At 36.1% G+C, this 16,945-nt stretch overlaps 1 protein-coding gene across 1 annotated transcript; it reads left to right on the forward strand.

Annotated features, from left to right (window-relative positions):
* The first annotated feature begins 7,750 nt into the window (after window positions 1-7,750).
* LOC127788004 (exocyst complex component EXO70H1-like) lies at window positions 7,751-9,861 on the forward strand. Its single transcript, XM_052316121.1, has one exon. It carries the CDS (start codon window positions 7,903-7,905, stop codon window positions 9,814-9,816), a length of 1,914 nt encoding a protein of 637 aa, XP_052172081.1. The 5' UTR covers window positions 7,751-7,902; the 3' UTR covers window positions 9,817-9,861.
* Window positions 9,862-16,945: the final 7,084 nt, after the last annotated feature.

Genomic DNA, 16,945 nt, shown 5'->3' on the forward strand with positions numbered 1-16,945 from the left:
ATTTGTGAAACTTGTAAAGGTTAAACCTAATCTTTAAAAATGTTGTTTGATTGTGACAGAGCCAGGTGTAAACAACCAACATTTGTAAATGTTACGCCTTATCTTTTGAAAGACAGTGGTTGTGGCTGAAACTTGTTTGAAAAATCCAACTATAAAGATTAAGTAGCTGATATTGTGAAAAACTACAAGATAATAGTATACACTTTGTGTGTTTGTCAAATCCTTGATTGTGAACCAAGATAATAAACTAAGTTTTATAACTAAACTACTTCAAATCCCGTGTGCTGTTTTTTTAACTTTCCTTACATTCTTATTATAGTTTTATTTATTTAAGGTCAATTTTTAAGAGGGTAAAAAAGCTTATTTCACCCCTCTTAAACTAACAGATTCATCAAAAACCAATCACAAAATTACAGTGATAACGATAGAATAACACAATTGCAGCTGGTGGGAACAATAGCATGAAATAATGAAAACAAACATATTATGTCAAAAGTAACAAAATATAAAAAATATTGCATGACAAGCAAGCGATAAATTGTAAAAAACCATTTGCTCTCGATGCATATCAGAAGGCAAAAAAATATGATCTATTGCTAAATTCGTTTTTTTCTGCAGTGAGATGGGTGTTTTATAATTGTTTTGAACTTTGCCAAATAGGTTAAGTTACGCTAAACACCCATTGAGTCAACAACAATAATATAAGGTTTGTTGTTGATGGATTGATGATAGAAAGCAATTTGATACCACAGCCAATCGGCTAAAGGCAACAATGGCAACATAACATTGGCAATAAGGGAGAAATGGATGGCAGGCTACTGGTCATTGATGAAATCGGTCAAGAAATGGCATCGATGATGCAGACAACATCCATTAGGTTTTCTAACAATGTGCAAACTTTCGACCATTTCAACTTTTTAACTTTCCAATTCCCCCCATACTGTAGAACCCTCCCTTACTGCCTCCCTAAGCCCACCCATTCCCCAAAGTCTCATGCCTTTTTACTCTGTATATTTATGCTTGGCTTCTTTAATGCAACTTTTGACAACTAGTTAATTATCTAAATTATTGATTATTGATATAGAATGTAAAAATAAAACTACTAAAATGCTTATCCCATATATATAAGAAACAACAATTAGGAGGCAGCTGTTTGCAGTAACTCACTCGGTTTGAGAAATTTAATAAAGCGACAATTTTTTATTAATTTAAATAAATATTTGGTCCCAAACATTTTTCCCAATCAAGTAATGTGAATGATGGGAAAGGGCCAACTACCATCACAAATTCACAATTAGTGGAGGCTTTGAATGGGAACCCTTCAGACTGCAACTTGGATATGACGTTATAAATTAATGCCAAGCTTCATTTAAAAGAAGACTGGACAAATTCACAATGTTTCTTTTCACAACTATCCAAATGAAGCTTCATTTGGATATGCTGTTACAAATTCACAATGTTTCTTTTGACAAGACACGGTGGTGGTGCGTGCATGCACACGCACTAATGTTGGACTTGGAGAAGCTTTTAATATCATACATATTTTCTGGAACTTGGCTCAGCTGGGCTATGCCGTTCGCACCCTCCTACTTATTACATCAGCTATATATATATATATATATATCATTTTCCAAAACAAGATGCAGGAAAATGTACTTTATGTAATGTTTGACTAATTTATCAAATTAAGTAATTATATATCAAAGAATTCTTCTCAAACTTTTAGGTCTGAGATTATTTTATGATAAAACTTTTTCTCTTGTTACAATGAGTGCCCTCACTAAGTCATGAATCCCTTGTCAGCTTCCAATTTCAATACCTGACTACATCAAAATTAAGACTTTCCAATTTACCCACTCTCTACATTAAAATTTAATTCCATGTCTTACTTCAAACAGGAATTAATCTTAAAATATTTTTTAGCTTCCACCTACTTATTATTACTCCAAAAGTTAATTTTGCTATAATTTATTAGGATTAGTGCCTTTTAAGTTAAGGTGCATGTAAAACACTTTTTTTTTTTCAATATCATATTCTAAAATATTTGACCATTAAACAAGAGTGTGCTTAACTGTTAAAAATAAAATATATTAAATACATCTTAATAAATATCTTAAGAGCTACTGTTATCAAAATCCAATTTATAATATCATATGATGAATCTTTTACTGAGATTAAATAACATATTCAATACGTCCCTAACAAATCATCATCGCAAGACAGGATTAAGACAGAAATACGTGACTTACAAGTTTTCAATTGAAATGGTGGAATAATAAATTGCAATATTCTTTCATACATATAAAATAATTTTTTTTATCCAACATCATTCAAAACTACAAAGGCGACACAGTCTAAAAGATCTGATCAAGAAGATCTGTTACATAACATGGTCGAAACAGTGGCCTTATATTATATATAAAGGCTAAAGGCATAATCAGCCCTTTCACCATTTAATTATTTAGCCCCCTTAACTTAAACAAGGACCTATTAAATCCCTCAACTTCCAATTTTGAATCTATTAGATACCACAACTACTAATTTTGTAACAGCTACATACCTTAGTGCAGTAGGAATAGCGTGTGAGTCACACGTGCTATATGATATGGGCCCCATATTAACCAAGCAAATGGGAGCATGCCATGTGTCCAAATCTGCAAGAGAGGAAGAGGCCGGCGGAGACGACAAAGAGAAAGCGAATGGGACCGACAAAGCGAGAGAGGGGCAGAGAGAGGAAGAAGACGACCACCTGCCCACCAACCCCAATCAATGCCATCGCCGCCCCCCCGACCCAAATTGATGCCTGTGCCGCCCCCCCTCAACGCCATTGCCGGCCACCTGCATGAGGAAGGCGAGCGGCCAACCGACCGCTCGCCTCCCATGCTGTCAGCTCAGATCTGCCCGCCCCACGCCCAGCCTCTACTATCGACGGCCCCCCAACCCTGGTCGATGCCTCCCATGCCGCTGACGACCACCGACAGAGAAATAATGAGAACAAGAGAGGGGCAGGTGGCTAGTGAGAAGGAAGGAAGAAGAAGATGATGGTGCTGCGGCGGTCGTTGGCAATGAGAAGGAAAGAAGAAGAAGATGGTGTTGCGACGATCGCTGGCGACCAGAAATAAGGAAGAAGAAGATGAAGAAAATGGTGCTGCAACTGCGGCAGTCACTGGCGACGAGAAGGAAGGAATAAGAAGATGAAGGTGCTGCACGCACCTCAATAGCGTGTGTAACACACGCGTTGACCCAAGTATTTACTTGGTTCAAAATTGGAAGTTAAGAAACCTAAGAGGTCCTTGTTTAAGTTAAGAAGGCTAAATGGTGAAAGGTGAGGGAGTTGATTATGTCTTTAGCTTATATATAAATACAACATAAGTTAATAGGGTAATTGTTTGTGTTGTTGCTTAGAGCATAGTAATAAATTATTTTGTTGGAAAATTTGTTTTCTAAGCTCTTAAGATGTTACAAGAAAGAAATTGTCAAATAATGTAAAGTATTCATTAAACACTTCTATATTTAAGTTAGATTAGTAAAGATTGTCAAAAAATCATAGAACTCTTAAACTATTAAAAGAGACTTACATTAGAGGATAAATCCTCCTCTATTTATAGTTGAATTGGAGGGGTTTTGTGATAACACTACAAGAAAAATCAGTTTTAGTGATGGAAAAATCCGTCACTAAAAACATAAAATCCGTCACTAAATTTTTCTGTGACGGGTTTAGTGACGGGGTAAAATCCGTCACTAAAGGGGGCGTGACAGAATTTTAGTGACGGGGTGAGTGCTACCCGTCGTAGATCTGTGACGGGATAGCAATTCCGTCACAGATTTGTGACGGGACACCCGTCACAGATCTGTGACAGGGCAGTAGTACTCGTCACAGATCTGTGACGGGAAAGTGCTGCCCGTCACAAATCTGTGACGGGAAAATAGTGCCCGTCACAGATCTGTGACGGGGAAGTACTGCCCGTCACAGATTTGTGACGGGGATTCCCGTCACAAATCTGTGACGGGGAACTGTCCGTCACAAATTTGTGACAGATATGACAAGCCGTCATAGATCTGTGATGGGAAGTACTGCCCCGTCACAGATCTGTGACAGGCGCTACCCATCACAAACATTCTTAAAATAAAATAAAAAAATAATTAAAACGAACAATCTGTGACGGGTAGTACCCCCGTCACAGATCTGCGACGGGAGTACCCGTCACAAATATTCTTAAATATAAAAAAAATAATATTAAATAAATAATTTTATTTAAAAATAATAAAATTAATATGATCAATCTGCGACGGGACAGCCGTCGCAGATATTTTTTAAATAAAAAAAATAATTTTGAAAAAAAATATTAAATTAATATTAATATTTTAAATCAATAATATATTTTTATGAAATTAATATATTTTTAATTTCAAAAAAAATATTTTTAATTTTTAAATTTATAAAATTAAAATTTATATTTATTAAAATTAAAATTAAAATTAAAATTAATATTAATATTTTCTTTTATAAGAATAAAAAAATTTAAAATAACAAGAATTTTTTTAAAAATTTAAATAAAATATTAAAAATAACATTAAATAAAATTAATATTACCCACATTCACATTAAAAATAAAACAAATTTAACATTAATTTTTTAAATAGAATTATCTAATTTATTTCATATGTTAGTTTTAAAATTTTTAATTAAAATTTTATTTATTATTTATTATTTTTTATATTTTAAATAGAATTTTTTTATATTTTTAATAGAATTTTTTTAATTTTTTAATGTATACACATAAATATTTTCTTATGACAATAAGAAAATATTAAGTTTATTTTTAGTATATATTTTTAGTATATAAACTTAAAATATTAAGAAAATATTTTTAGTATATAAACTTAATATTTTTAGAAAATATTAAGTTTCTTAAAATATATGCTTTCATAAATAGTAAGTTTATTTTTAGTATATAATTTTTTACGTATTTTATTTAAAATTACAATATTTTTCATTAAAAATATATCTAAACTTAAAAATAAAAAAATAAACATTATTTACACATGCACGAGTTTCCTAGTCCAATTATTACATATCAAAATAACTAAATAATTAATTAGTTGTAGTTTAATTATTTAATTAAGCATTACAAATAATATAAACAATTAAACTAAAACTAAACTAATTAATATAAAAATAAACTGCTAAACTAACACAAAAATAATAACTACAAATAAACTAACACAAAAATAAAATAACTACAACTAAACTAACACAAATAAATTATAATTAAACTAACAAAATATAATTAAAACTAAAACAAAATAAAAAACATAAAATACTTAGCTTGAGAGCACCGAAGATAACTGAAGAAGAAGAAGAACCAAGAAGACTGTGAAGAACCAAGGAGACAAAGAGATTGTGAAGAAGAAGAAGAACCAAGGAAATTGTGAAGAAGAAGAAAAATCGAGACAGTGAGAGAAAGGGAAGGGGGGCCGTTCAAAGGTGTGGAGGAAGAGTGGGAGGGAAAGGGGGGGCGTGAGTTATTTTAAAGGAACGATTGCGACGGGATGTCAGTCCCCGTCATAGAACTGTGACGGGGCGTCAGTCCCGTCGCAAAACTATGACGGGACTGACAAGGCTCGTCGCAGTTTTGCGACGGGGCGTCAGTCCCCGTCACAGAACTGTGACGGGGCATCAGTCCCCGTCGCAGAACTGTGACGGGGCGTCAGTCCCGTCGCAGTTCTGCGACGGGGCTGACATGTCCCGTCGCAATTCTGTGACGGGGCGTCAGTCCCCGTCGTAGAACTGCGACGGAACATCAGTCCCGTCGCAGTTCTGCGACGGGAAACCTCGCTCCCGTCGCTGATTTGCGACGGGAGATTATTTTTTGTCACTATTTTGTGACGGGATACACTATCCCGTCACTGATTTGAGACGGAAATAGATATCCCGTCACAATTTTGTGACGGTAATTTCAGACCATCACTAAACCACTTTAGTGACGGCTTTCCATCACTAAACCCGTCACAAATTAGTGATGGGAGCATCCCCGTCACAAAACCCGTCACTAAAACTGATTTTTCTTGTAGTGTATAAGTATCATAATATCCCAATATTGCTTAGGATTTGCACGATTGTAGGTAAGTTTTATCCTTCACATAATTCTTGGAGCAAATTTTAGAGATATGTGTTTGCACATGAGATATGTCCATAGTTGTTAAACTCCCAATTTTACGAGTACGATTTTACGATTTTTTACATTGAAAACACTTACGATTTTAAAGTTGAATCGCACTCGATTTTACAATTTTATATGTCGAAAACCCTATTACGATTTTAACAACCTTGGATAGGTCTCATAGGGAATGAGTTTACGGACTCCAAATGAGGGAGTCTCCTAGAGACCTTCAGGTCTCTTGGGAGAGTTTACCTTATGGAGTTTTTCTAAGGTTTCTTGGCAATCTTCTAGTCTCCCAGGTTTTTTTTGATTTTTTTTCTTTATTTTATTCATTGTTTTTGGACTTCCTTTTTAAAATGGCCTTGGTTCAATGTAGGTCGCATAAAAATAAAAATAAAAAACGAATACGATATGAAATGAAAATAAAAAAATAATATTTTTTAAAAAAAAATAGGACGCAGAGAAAATGAGTAAGTAAAAAAAATATAAAGATCTTTTTGTAAATATAATTTTTAATATAAATATAAATTTTATTATTCATCAGGGAAATATAAATACAAGTTTTTTTTATTTCTAACGTGGAACACTAGAAATAGAATTGATTTCATCTTTAATATGGTTGTGGAACATAAATACGTTTCTATTATTGCAAAATGATCTTGAAAAGTTTTCAAAATTTTAGAAACAGCTTAGAAACGACAACTTTTTATGTTTCTTGACATTTTGAGATAGATAACATTTCAAAAATACTAAAATAACATCATTTTGATAGTTCTGTGCAATCAAAAGGTTCCATATGGGCCTTAACCTATTCCTGTCAGTTTGATATCTCCATATTTGATAATACTTGTAATAATTCGAATTAATAAGACATGGTGTTTGATCAATGAACTAGAAGAATTTAATTGACTTGGGTAAATAGTAAACTAAAATGAACATATTGTTCGTTTTTAAGATTTTATTAAAGCATTACATTATAACTTGGGTACCAAGATTCATCTGATCACCAGTACTGTTAATGATTTCTAATAATAATAATGAATAAAAATCATATGATCATGTCAATTAACAAATTGACAGGCTGATGAACGGAAAGAACCCAATGGGGTGGAGTGGAATGGAACCATCAGTCGGGAGTATTTAAGGTTGTCGTCATGGCTTGGAAGGTTGATTTGATATTGTATGAGATGGATGCTGACGTTGTATAGTTTTGACTTAACACTGGGTTCATGTCAGATGGGTCATCAATGAGCTCAGCCTTCTTTTTGTTTGGCTTTGAATCGATTGGTGTATCAAAATTTGGGAAGTCTATATATATTTCCCCGAAAGAAGCAAGTAGTTTTCCAATACGATATTAGTCTAATCATTTTTGGCGGCCAAAGAACTTATTAAATACACGTGTACAACATACATATAAAACAACAAAAGTTCGTAAGTCAACTCAAAATATAGACCCCAAAAGTCCAACCTGCACGATTCATCAACCAACCGAAGCCTCGACCACCAGTTCCTCTCTCTCTCGATCTGTCTATGTATCCCCATAGAACACCCATGTTAAACCTATATTAACAAGCCAACGCAAAGCGCGGAAACGCGCACGCAAACACTCACATAGAGGCTGATCAAGTTCACAGTGCATATACAGCATATATATAGATTTTATCAGCAAATTAAGATCAGAAGAAAGGGTACCTGTGATCTGTTGATAATTAGTTGATCTGTTGGAGAGCTTCTAAATATGCCGAGAAAAGGAATGAGAAGCCTATGGTTTTCCACGAAGCCACCATCATCGTTTTTGGTTTCACACAGCCCTTCTCCTTCAAGGAGGCTCTCTGACGCAGCCATGGAGCGAAGTATTGCAGCTGCGGAGACGATGATCATGAAATGGAACCCGGAAGCTTCGACCTTCGCCAAAGTTACTTCCCTCTTCTACGAGAACCGTGGAGAAGCCAGAGATTTCATCAACTCCGTTGCTGAATTACATAAAGCAATGCATTTCCTAGATAAGGAAGATCCGCAATCAGAGAAACTCGTGCGTAGTCAGAAACTGATGGAGATTGCCATGAAGCGACTTCAGAAGGAGTTCTATCAGATTCTATCCATGAATCGAGCTTACTTGGATCCGGAATCAGTTTCTGCAAGATCATCGCTAACCTCGACACGATCTAGCATGTCGGATTATGACGATGACGATGGGTCCGAGGAGGAGATTCGTATCGCAGGAGAATCCGTCACGAAAGTCGAGCAAGTTTCGGTCGCTGTCATGGCCGATCTGAGACTGATAGCCGAGAGTATGATATCAACTGGTTACGGAAAAGAATGTCTGAAGATATACAAGACTATGCGAAAATCGATTGTTGATGAAGGTATATATCGACTCGGTGTTGAGAGAGTCAGCAATTCGACGATTCACAAGATGGATTGGGAGCTGGTAGAGATGAAAACGAAAAATTGGTTGAGTGCTGTGAAGATCGCAGTGAAGACACTATTCAATGGGGAGAGAACTCTCTGTGATCACGTCTTCGCAGCCTCCGACACCATCAGAGAATCATGTTTCGCTGAGATCACGAAAGAAGGAGCGCAAATTTTGTTTGGATTCCCTGAACTTGCGGTGAAAAACAAGAAGAACTCGCCGGAAAAGGTTTTCCGCATGCTTGACATGTACACCGCAATCTCGGAAAACTGGCCCGAGATCGAGTCCATCTTCTCATTTGAATCCACCTCCGCCGTACTATCACAAGCCATCACCGCGCTGGTCAAGCTCGGCGAATCTGTTCGGACAATGGTAGCCGATTATGAATCGGCGATCCAGAACGACAAATCCAAGTCGCCCGTTCCCGGTGGTGGAGTTCTTCATCTAACGGTTGCAGTCATGAATTACCTGTCTCTCCTCGGCGATTACAGCAACATTCTGCCGGACATCCTTGCCTATTCTCCACTGCCGGAGAAATCATCCTTACCTGAGTCTTATTTTGATTCCTCCAACTCCAACGGATCTCCCAAACGGGCTATCTCCCTCCGGTTCGCGTGGCTGATCCTCGTCCTCCTCTGCAAACTCGACAGCAAAGCTGCCCATTACAAAGACGTCTCCCTCGCTTACCTCTTCTTAGCCAACAATCTCCAACACGTTGTCGACAAAGTACGCAAATCGAATATCAAGTACCTCGTCGGCGATGATTGGATCTCAAAGCAAGAAGCCAGAGTCAAGCAGTTCGCCTCCAGCTATGAAGGGCTAGCGTGGGGGTCCGTTATGGAATCGCTGAGGCGAGATCCAACGGCAGGGATGTCGGCGGAAGAAGTAAAAGAATGTTTGAGGAGATTCAACAGAGCGTTGGAGCAGGCGTACCTGAAGCAATCTGGGTGCGTCGTGGACGATAGCAATCTCAGGCAGCAAATCAAACTGTCGATAACGAGGAAGGTTGTGGAGGCGTATAGAGAGTTCTACCACACGCAGGGAGTGGAGGCGTGGAAAGGAGATCGGCATTTGGTAAGATTTGCCCCTCAGGATGTGAGAAATTACCTCTCTGATCTGTTCTTTGCTACTGTAGAGGCAGGGAGTTCTTCGCTGCCATCGAGATTGCGATCTCACCGATCTCGATTCGTTTTGAAATGCACTTTATTCTTTCTATTTCGTGGCCGTGGCGATGCATAGGAAGTTGGGTTCTTCATTTTTCACATGTAAATCCACTTCTTCCGGGAATTATATATTCTATTTTTTTAATTTCATCTTTATTATTTTTTTATTATTTTTTTATTTTTTTGAAAAGAAAAATTATTTATTTATTTTTTAGACCTGAGAACCATCACTCAAGTAGCATGGAAGCAGAAATTAGAAAACAACATTTTTCCAAAAAGGTAGAACCGAAAACAAGAGTAAACCGTAAATTTACAAAATATAAGAGTTTTTTGTAAATATAATTTTTAATATAAAAATTATAAAAAAATAATTCAAGCATAAATAATAAACATAAATTCCATAATGTATTCAAATAAATATAAACCTAAAGTCCACAATGCATTCAAACAACTATCAACGATATTTATAAAATTCTATATCATCCTTACATGACTTGATAATAATTAAAAATAAATAATAAATTTAAATAACAAAAGAAAATAAGAAGCAGGAACAATATTCAGCTTCATCTTTAAGAAGAAAAAATTATTATCCTCCCAATCTTCACCAAATTCAAAGTGATAACTGATTTTGATGTATATGTGATGCATAAATGAATCAAACACATAACTCATAGACAGAACTCCATATTGTAGTTGTACATAACTCAAATAACAAAGCAATCCATATCTAAAAGCACACTAACTCAAATAAGATAACAAGTAGTGAAGTAGTAAACAAACACAAATACATAGCTTAGACTTAAAAAGAACACAAACACACGAGAGGAAGGAATACTAATAGCTAGTTAGTCACAAATGTCGAATGAACAGAGAGAGAGATTAGGGAATAACCAATAACCAATGACGAAGGAAAAGGGAACGATCAACGATCAGGGAAGAGGGCACCATTGGGGGAACGATGGTGATGGAATACTAGAACAGCAAGAGGGGACTTCGAGTTCGGGATTTGGAGTGCTAAAAGAATAAGAAGAAGAAAGAAGTAGGAAAAAGAAGGTCGGTCGTTGGAATTCGTGCACTAGGTGAGAGGTAATATCGTCCACGTTTTTGACAAATTTTTAGAATTTGTGAATTGACCTGAAACTTTTCACTTATTATAGAAATAACCTGTAAAACGTTTTGGGCTAATTTTTACTTTTTTGAAACAAAAAATGGTTTAGAAATACTGAAATAACATGTTTGATCCGTTTTCGTACTTCATAGACCATCACATACTCCCTTGGATTAATTTAATATACATGCAAAAATATTTCCAAAGTAATGATGATAAATAGGGACATTTTATATATAGCATCTTCGATATTTGTTTAAATTATATCAATTATTATTATATTTTTAAAAAATAGGATCAACTCCCTTGACGTTAATTACCACACTCACATATTCTTTACTTAATTTTGTGAAGATCACCAAAATACCTTTCCTCTTTCCATTTTTTAAAAAGTGTCCTCTAAAATACCATTTTAAGGCATAATCTAAAAAAGTGCCCCAATACAATAACTTTAATGAGGCACAACAATTAAGTGCCCTATAAAATATCATGTTAAGACACAATTTAAAGAAGTGCCCCAATAAAATAACTCTAATGAGGCACGACAATGAAATGCCCTAATAGACAAATGTAAGTGTCTTAATAGATAAATCTAATAGGGCAGAATTTTTGAAATGCCCCATTAAAATAATTCTAACAAGACACTCTAACAAAGTGCCCTAACAGACAAATCTTAAGTGTCCCAATAAAATAATTCTAATGAAACTTAGATATACTATAAAATAAACATAGACACATATATTAATAAGATAATGTGCAGATTAGGTGGTCACGTGTGTGCAAGAAGAAGGAAAGGTTCAGGGTTCGAGCTGAGGGAGAAGTAAGTTAGAGTTAAGAGATGGCCTTGTGGGGGATATGAAAAATAAATTTATAGTGATTTTTGAGGCATTTTTAAGTGTCGCAACAAACTTAAATTTATAGTTGTTTTTAAGGCATTTGTAAGTGCCTCAATACGTTTTTGGGACACAGTTACATGAGGCATTATTATTAATGCCCTAATAGTTAAAATGCCCCAATAAACTATCTATTAAGACATTTTTAAATGCCTTTTAATCCAAAATTTGTTGTAGTGCATACTCTTCTAAAATTACATACAAAAAAAATTAAAAATACCATTATTATCAAATATTGACAATGGATTTCTTCTTCATAACCAACCTTAATTAGGTAAGAGAAAGGGAGGGGGGGATTGGCCGGACTTGGGTTTGATTCGTCCAGATTCATGGGTTGTCTTTTAACACAAAATAGAGAGAAAGAAATATACAATAAGATCAAATGTGTAAATGAAATAATAAAAAATTTAAAAGTGTAATTGATTCAAATTTGCATAGTTCGAATGTGTCTTTGAAACAACAAAAAATTTGAATATCTAAATGAAAAAAATATACAAATACAGGAGCTAAATATGTATTTGGCCAAGATTTTTCCAATGAAACCCCAAGATGGGTTATCTCTACCCACTGTCGATGTTCAGAATTAGTCGATCGTGATTCGTAGGCCCGCAATGAGAAGATTAGCACAAGCACAAAGTGGAAGAACGAAAATAGAAGCAAAGATAAACAGTACACAGGAAAATTTTATGTGATTTGGCCAGAACAATGCCTACTCCACGACTACTGTAACAGCCCGCCTTCTTGGGCATGTTATGCCTTAAGAAATTTGGTTAAAATTTTTTTTTGAACATTATTTTAAAATTCCCTAAGACCGTATCTAGTGCCAGATAAGATATCTAGACTAGAAATAAATGTAAAGCGGAAGCTGAATCGAACCTGCTCATGGTAATATAATTTAATAATTGTACATGGCATTTAATACAAGTTAATACATAAGGCGTTTGATGATGGAACAATATACATAAATCTTAAACTAATCATGGTACATTCACTTGCATTTTGATGTCTCGTGTCACTACACATCACCACTCTCTGAATCATCTCTGCAAGTCCCGGCTGGAACGTTAAATGTTCCAGGGACGAACCCAAGTTAGATGATGAATCGTCTAAGTAAGAATACCAAATGCAATGCTATGAGTGTATGCAATGTCTTTCATCGTAGGTGTCAACTACACCCCTCATGCTGCCTATCATTTTAGCGGCCACCTCTTCGAAGTCGGGGTGTATGGGTGCACCCTTGATAGGCCAGCGGTGTCAGTTCGTACTCCTACGGCCTCATATGCACGTGATCAACAGTATCATTGTGCATGTATGCATTTCATAGTTATGCCATTGATGCAGTCTACATGATGGTTTCATATCATAGCATGCCAATATGATAAAAGCGTTTACGTTTATAACTGTATTAAACTCAGGCAGCATACTTACTGCTAATTTGTCTTGATCTATGTGCCAAGCGGCTATCCCTTAATTTCCTTGCTCACGAGGACCCCTACAACATAGATTTATTTTTAGAATACCAATTGCTAATTTTTTCATAATTTCTTCCTTTTTCTTTTATTCCTAAGCTCTATCTCTTCCAAAATTACATAATAATTATCTAGGCTTCATAAAATTTTACTTTCTTTTTACCAATATTCCTTAAATAATATTCTTAGTATTCTGGAATTTTTCTTGTAATTTTCTAACTTTCATTCCTATTTTCTCTTATTTTATAATAGCTAAATATGTAATTATTACATAATAATTACCTAATCTTTCCATTTATTAAATTTCTCTTCACTAATATTTCTCACATAATATTTATAATATCCTGAAATTTTCTTGGAATTTTCGGAATTAAAAATCTTATTTTTCTCTATTTCCATAATAGAAAATTCCATTTAATAATTAATAAATTTAGCATTTCCAGAAATATTTTTCACAAATATGGCATACATAAAATTTCTTATTTAATAAAACTTTTTACAACATTTTCTTTCTTCTATTTCTATTTTTCTTTATTTCTTTCCTTTTCTTTTCTTTTCTTTTCTTTTCTTTTCTTTTCTTTTTTTTTTCTATTTTTTTGATGGGCGCGTGGGCTGCACGCGCCATCTTCCTACTCGCGGGCGCGTGCAGCCATGCGCCCGTGCTGGGTCGTCTTCTCCGGCGGCCCCTTGGCCGCCGGCGGCCCCTCCGAGCTTCCGAGCTTCAAAACGAAGCTCTCCCCCTCCTATTTTCGACCTCCAGAACCCAAATATAGCATTAAAATTGGAGAAAAATAATATTCCTTAAATAATATTCTTAGTATTCTGGAATTTTTCTTGTAATTTTCTAACTTTCATTCCTATTTTCTCATATTTTATAATAGCTAAATATGTAATTATTACATAATAATTACCTAATCTTTCCATTTATTAAATTTCTCTTCACTAATATTTCTCACATAATATTTCTAATATCCTGAAATTTTCTTAGAATTTTCGGAATTAAAAATCTTATTTTTCTCTATTTCCATAATAGAAAATTCCATTTAATAATTAATAAATTTAGCATTTCCAGAAATATTTTTCACAAATATGGCATACATAAAATTTCTTATTTAATAAAACTTTTTACAACATTTTCTTTCTTCTATTTCTATTTTTCTTTATTTCTTTCATTTTCTTTTCTTTTCTTTTCTTTTCTTTTCTATTTTTCTGATGGGCGCGTGGGCTGCACGCGCCATCTTCCTACTCGCGGGCACGTGCAGCCACGCGCCCATGCTGGGTCGTCTTCTCCGGTGGCCCCTTGGCCGCCGGCGGCCCCTCCGAGCTTCAAAACGAAGCTCTCCCCCTCCTATTTTCGACCTCCAGAACCTAAATATAGCATCAAAATTGGAGAAAAATAGCTCGAAATACCTCGATTTAAGGCTTGAACTCTCGGCTCCGGCGAAGTCGCGATTTTCCGGCGACGCTCGGATCTCCCTCTTCGCTGCTTCGTTGGCCTCCAAACTCTCCAGAAACGAAGCCCACGACTTGTAGATCAGAACCCTACTCTCAAATCTCTCAAACCCTCTCCCAATCGACCGATCTAAGCTTTGCAATTTTCGGATGGGTTGGCTTGTGCGAACTGGGCTATTTATAGCCGAAAAAGCACGCCACTCATGTCAAATCGAAGCCCACGTGGCCGGGACGGCCATGCCACCGATCAATCGCCATTAAAAACCCCCCCTTGCTTCATTAATTCCTGGTTGCAGGCGACCATGCGCGCTGCCTGCAACTTCCGGATTTTTCGGATTTTCCTGATTTTTTTTTTTTTATACACGATATACATATTTATATATTTACATAAAACGATTTCTTTTAATCTTAAGTTAAATCACATTAATCTTACTACTTTTTATTTACATATTTATATCTCACATACATACTTAAGCCATAATTAATTTAAACCATAAACTTAATATCATATAGACTAAATTTATTTATTGAGACTTAGGGTATTACATTCTCCCCTCCTTACAAAAATTTCGTCCTCGAAATTTAATCATTCCTCACTCATTCTAATTATAGGGTTTTCAAACAGGTATGGATAGTTGAGTTTCATATCTTCTTCTCGTTCCCAGGTTATTTCTTCGCTTACGGGGTTTCTCCACAAAACTTGTACCAGGGGAATTGATTTGTTCCTTAGAACTTGATCCCTACGATCCAAAATACTGACCGGTCTTTCTACATACGAGAGATTTTCTTGAATCTCGATAGTTTCAGCCGGCATTATCTGGGAAGAATCTGGCTCATGCTTTCGTAGTTGCGATACGTGAAACACGTCATGGATGTTTGATAGAGTCAAGGGTAGAGCGAGTCGATAAGCAACTGGTCCAATTCTTTCCACTATATCGTATGGCCCTATATATCGAGGGTTTAACTTGCCCTTTTTCTTGTTGCTTCTAGTCACCATCCTTAGTAGAGATATCTTCAGGTATACTTTGTCGCCTACTTGAAACTCTAATTTCCTTCTTCTTGTATCTGCGTAGGACTTCTGGCGATTCTGAGCTTCCTTAATTCTTTCTTGAATGATTTTTATATTTTCTGTCGTTTTCTGAACTATCTTGGGTCCCAAGATTTGTCGTTCACCTACCTCAGTCCAGCATACCGGGGACCTACATTTTCGGCCATACAAGGCTTCATAGGGAGCCATTCCAATGCTGCTGTGGTAGCTATTATTGTAAGCGAATTCTACTAATGGTAAATGCTCTTCCCAGCTACCCGAAAAATCAATCGCACAAGCTCGCAACATATCTTCTAGGGTCTGAATGGTCCTTTCTGATTGACCATCTGTCTGGGGATGATAGGCCGTACTTAGCCTAAGCTGAGTACCCAAACTCTCTTGTAGACTTCCCCAAAACCTAGAAGTGAATCTTGGGTCACGGTCTGATACGATGCTTACTGGCACTCCGTGTAATCTGACAATCTCATTCACATACTGTTGAGCTAATTTGTTGATTGGTTGACTTACCCTTATGGCCAAGAAATGAGCAGACTTAGATAGTCTGTCGACTATTACCCAAATAGCATCGTTTCCCTTAGGACTCCTTGGCAGTACAGTCACGAAATCCATCGTGATGTGCTCCCATTTCCACTTTGGAACTTCCAATGGTTGCAGGCTCCCACCAGGCTTTTGGTGTTCAATCTTAATTCTCTGGCAGGTGTCACATTGACTAATGTACCTTGCCACGCTTTTCTTCATTCTTGGCCACCAATACACAGTCTTCAAGTCTTGGTACATCTTGGTGGCTCCGGGGTGGATCGAGTATCTGGATTGATGGGCTTCTCCCAAAATTGTTTGTCGCAATTCCCTCACACGAGGCACATATATTCTTCCTTGAAACCGAAGGATGTTTTCTCTTACCTCAAATTCTGGTTTCCTTGCTTGCCCATATTCATCAATCCACATTTTGATTCGGGAGTCTTCGGGGTAGGCTCGTCGTATTTGATCCATTAGCTCTGGCTGTACTGTAAGACTAGCTACGTAGGCCGAGTTTCCTCGGGAAACTACTTTTACTGTCATCAGGCTAAATGCTTCTACTAGCTTCCATTCTGACACCATCATTTCAGCCACACAAGCAGTTTCTTTCCTGCTCAGGACATCTGCCACAACGTTAGCTTTACCGGGATGGTATTGAATAGTACAATCGTAATCTTTTAACAGCTCCATCCATCTCCGTTGCCTCATGTTTAATT

This window comes from Diospyros lotus, chromosome 13, assembly GCF_014633365.1.
Source record: "Diospyros lotus cultivar Yz01 chromosome 13, ASM1463336v1, whole genome shotgun sequence".
Taxonomy (NCBI): Eukaryota; Viridiplantae; Streptophyta; class Magnoliopsida; order Ericales; family Ebenaceae; genus Diospyros; species Diospyros lotus.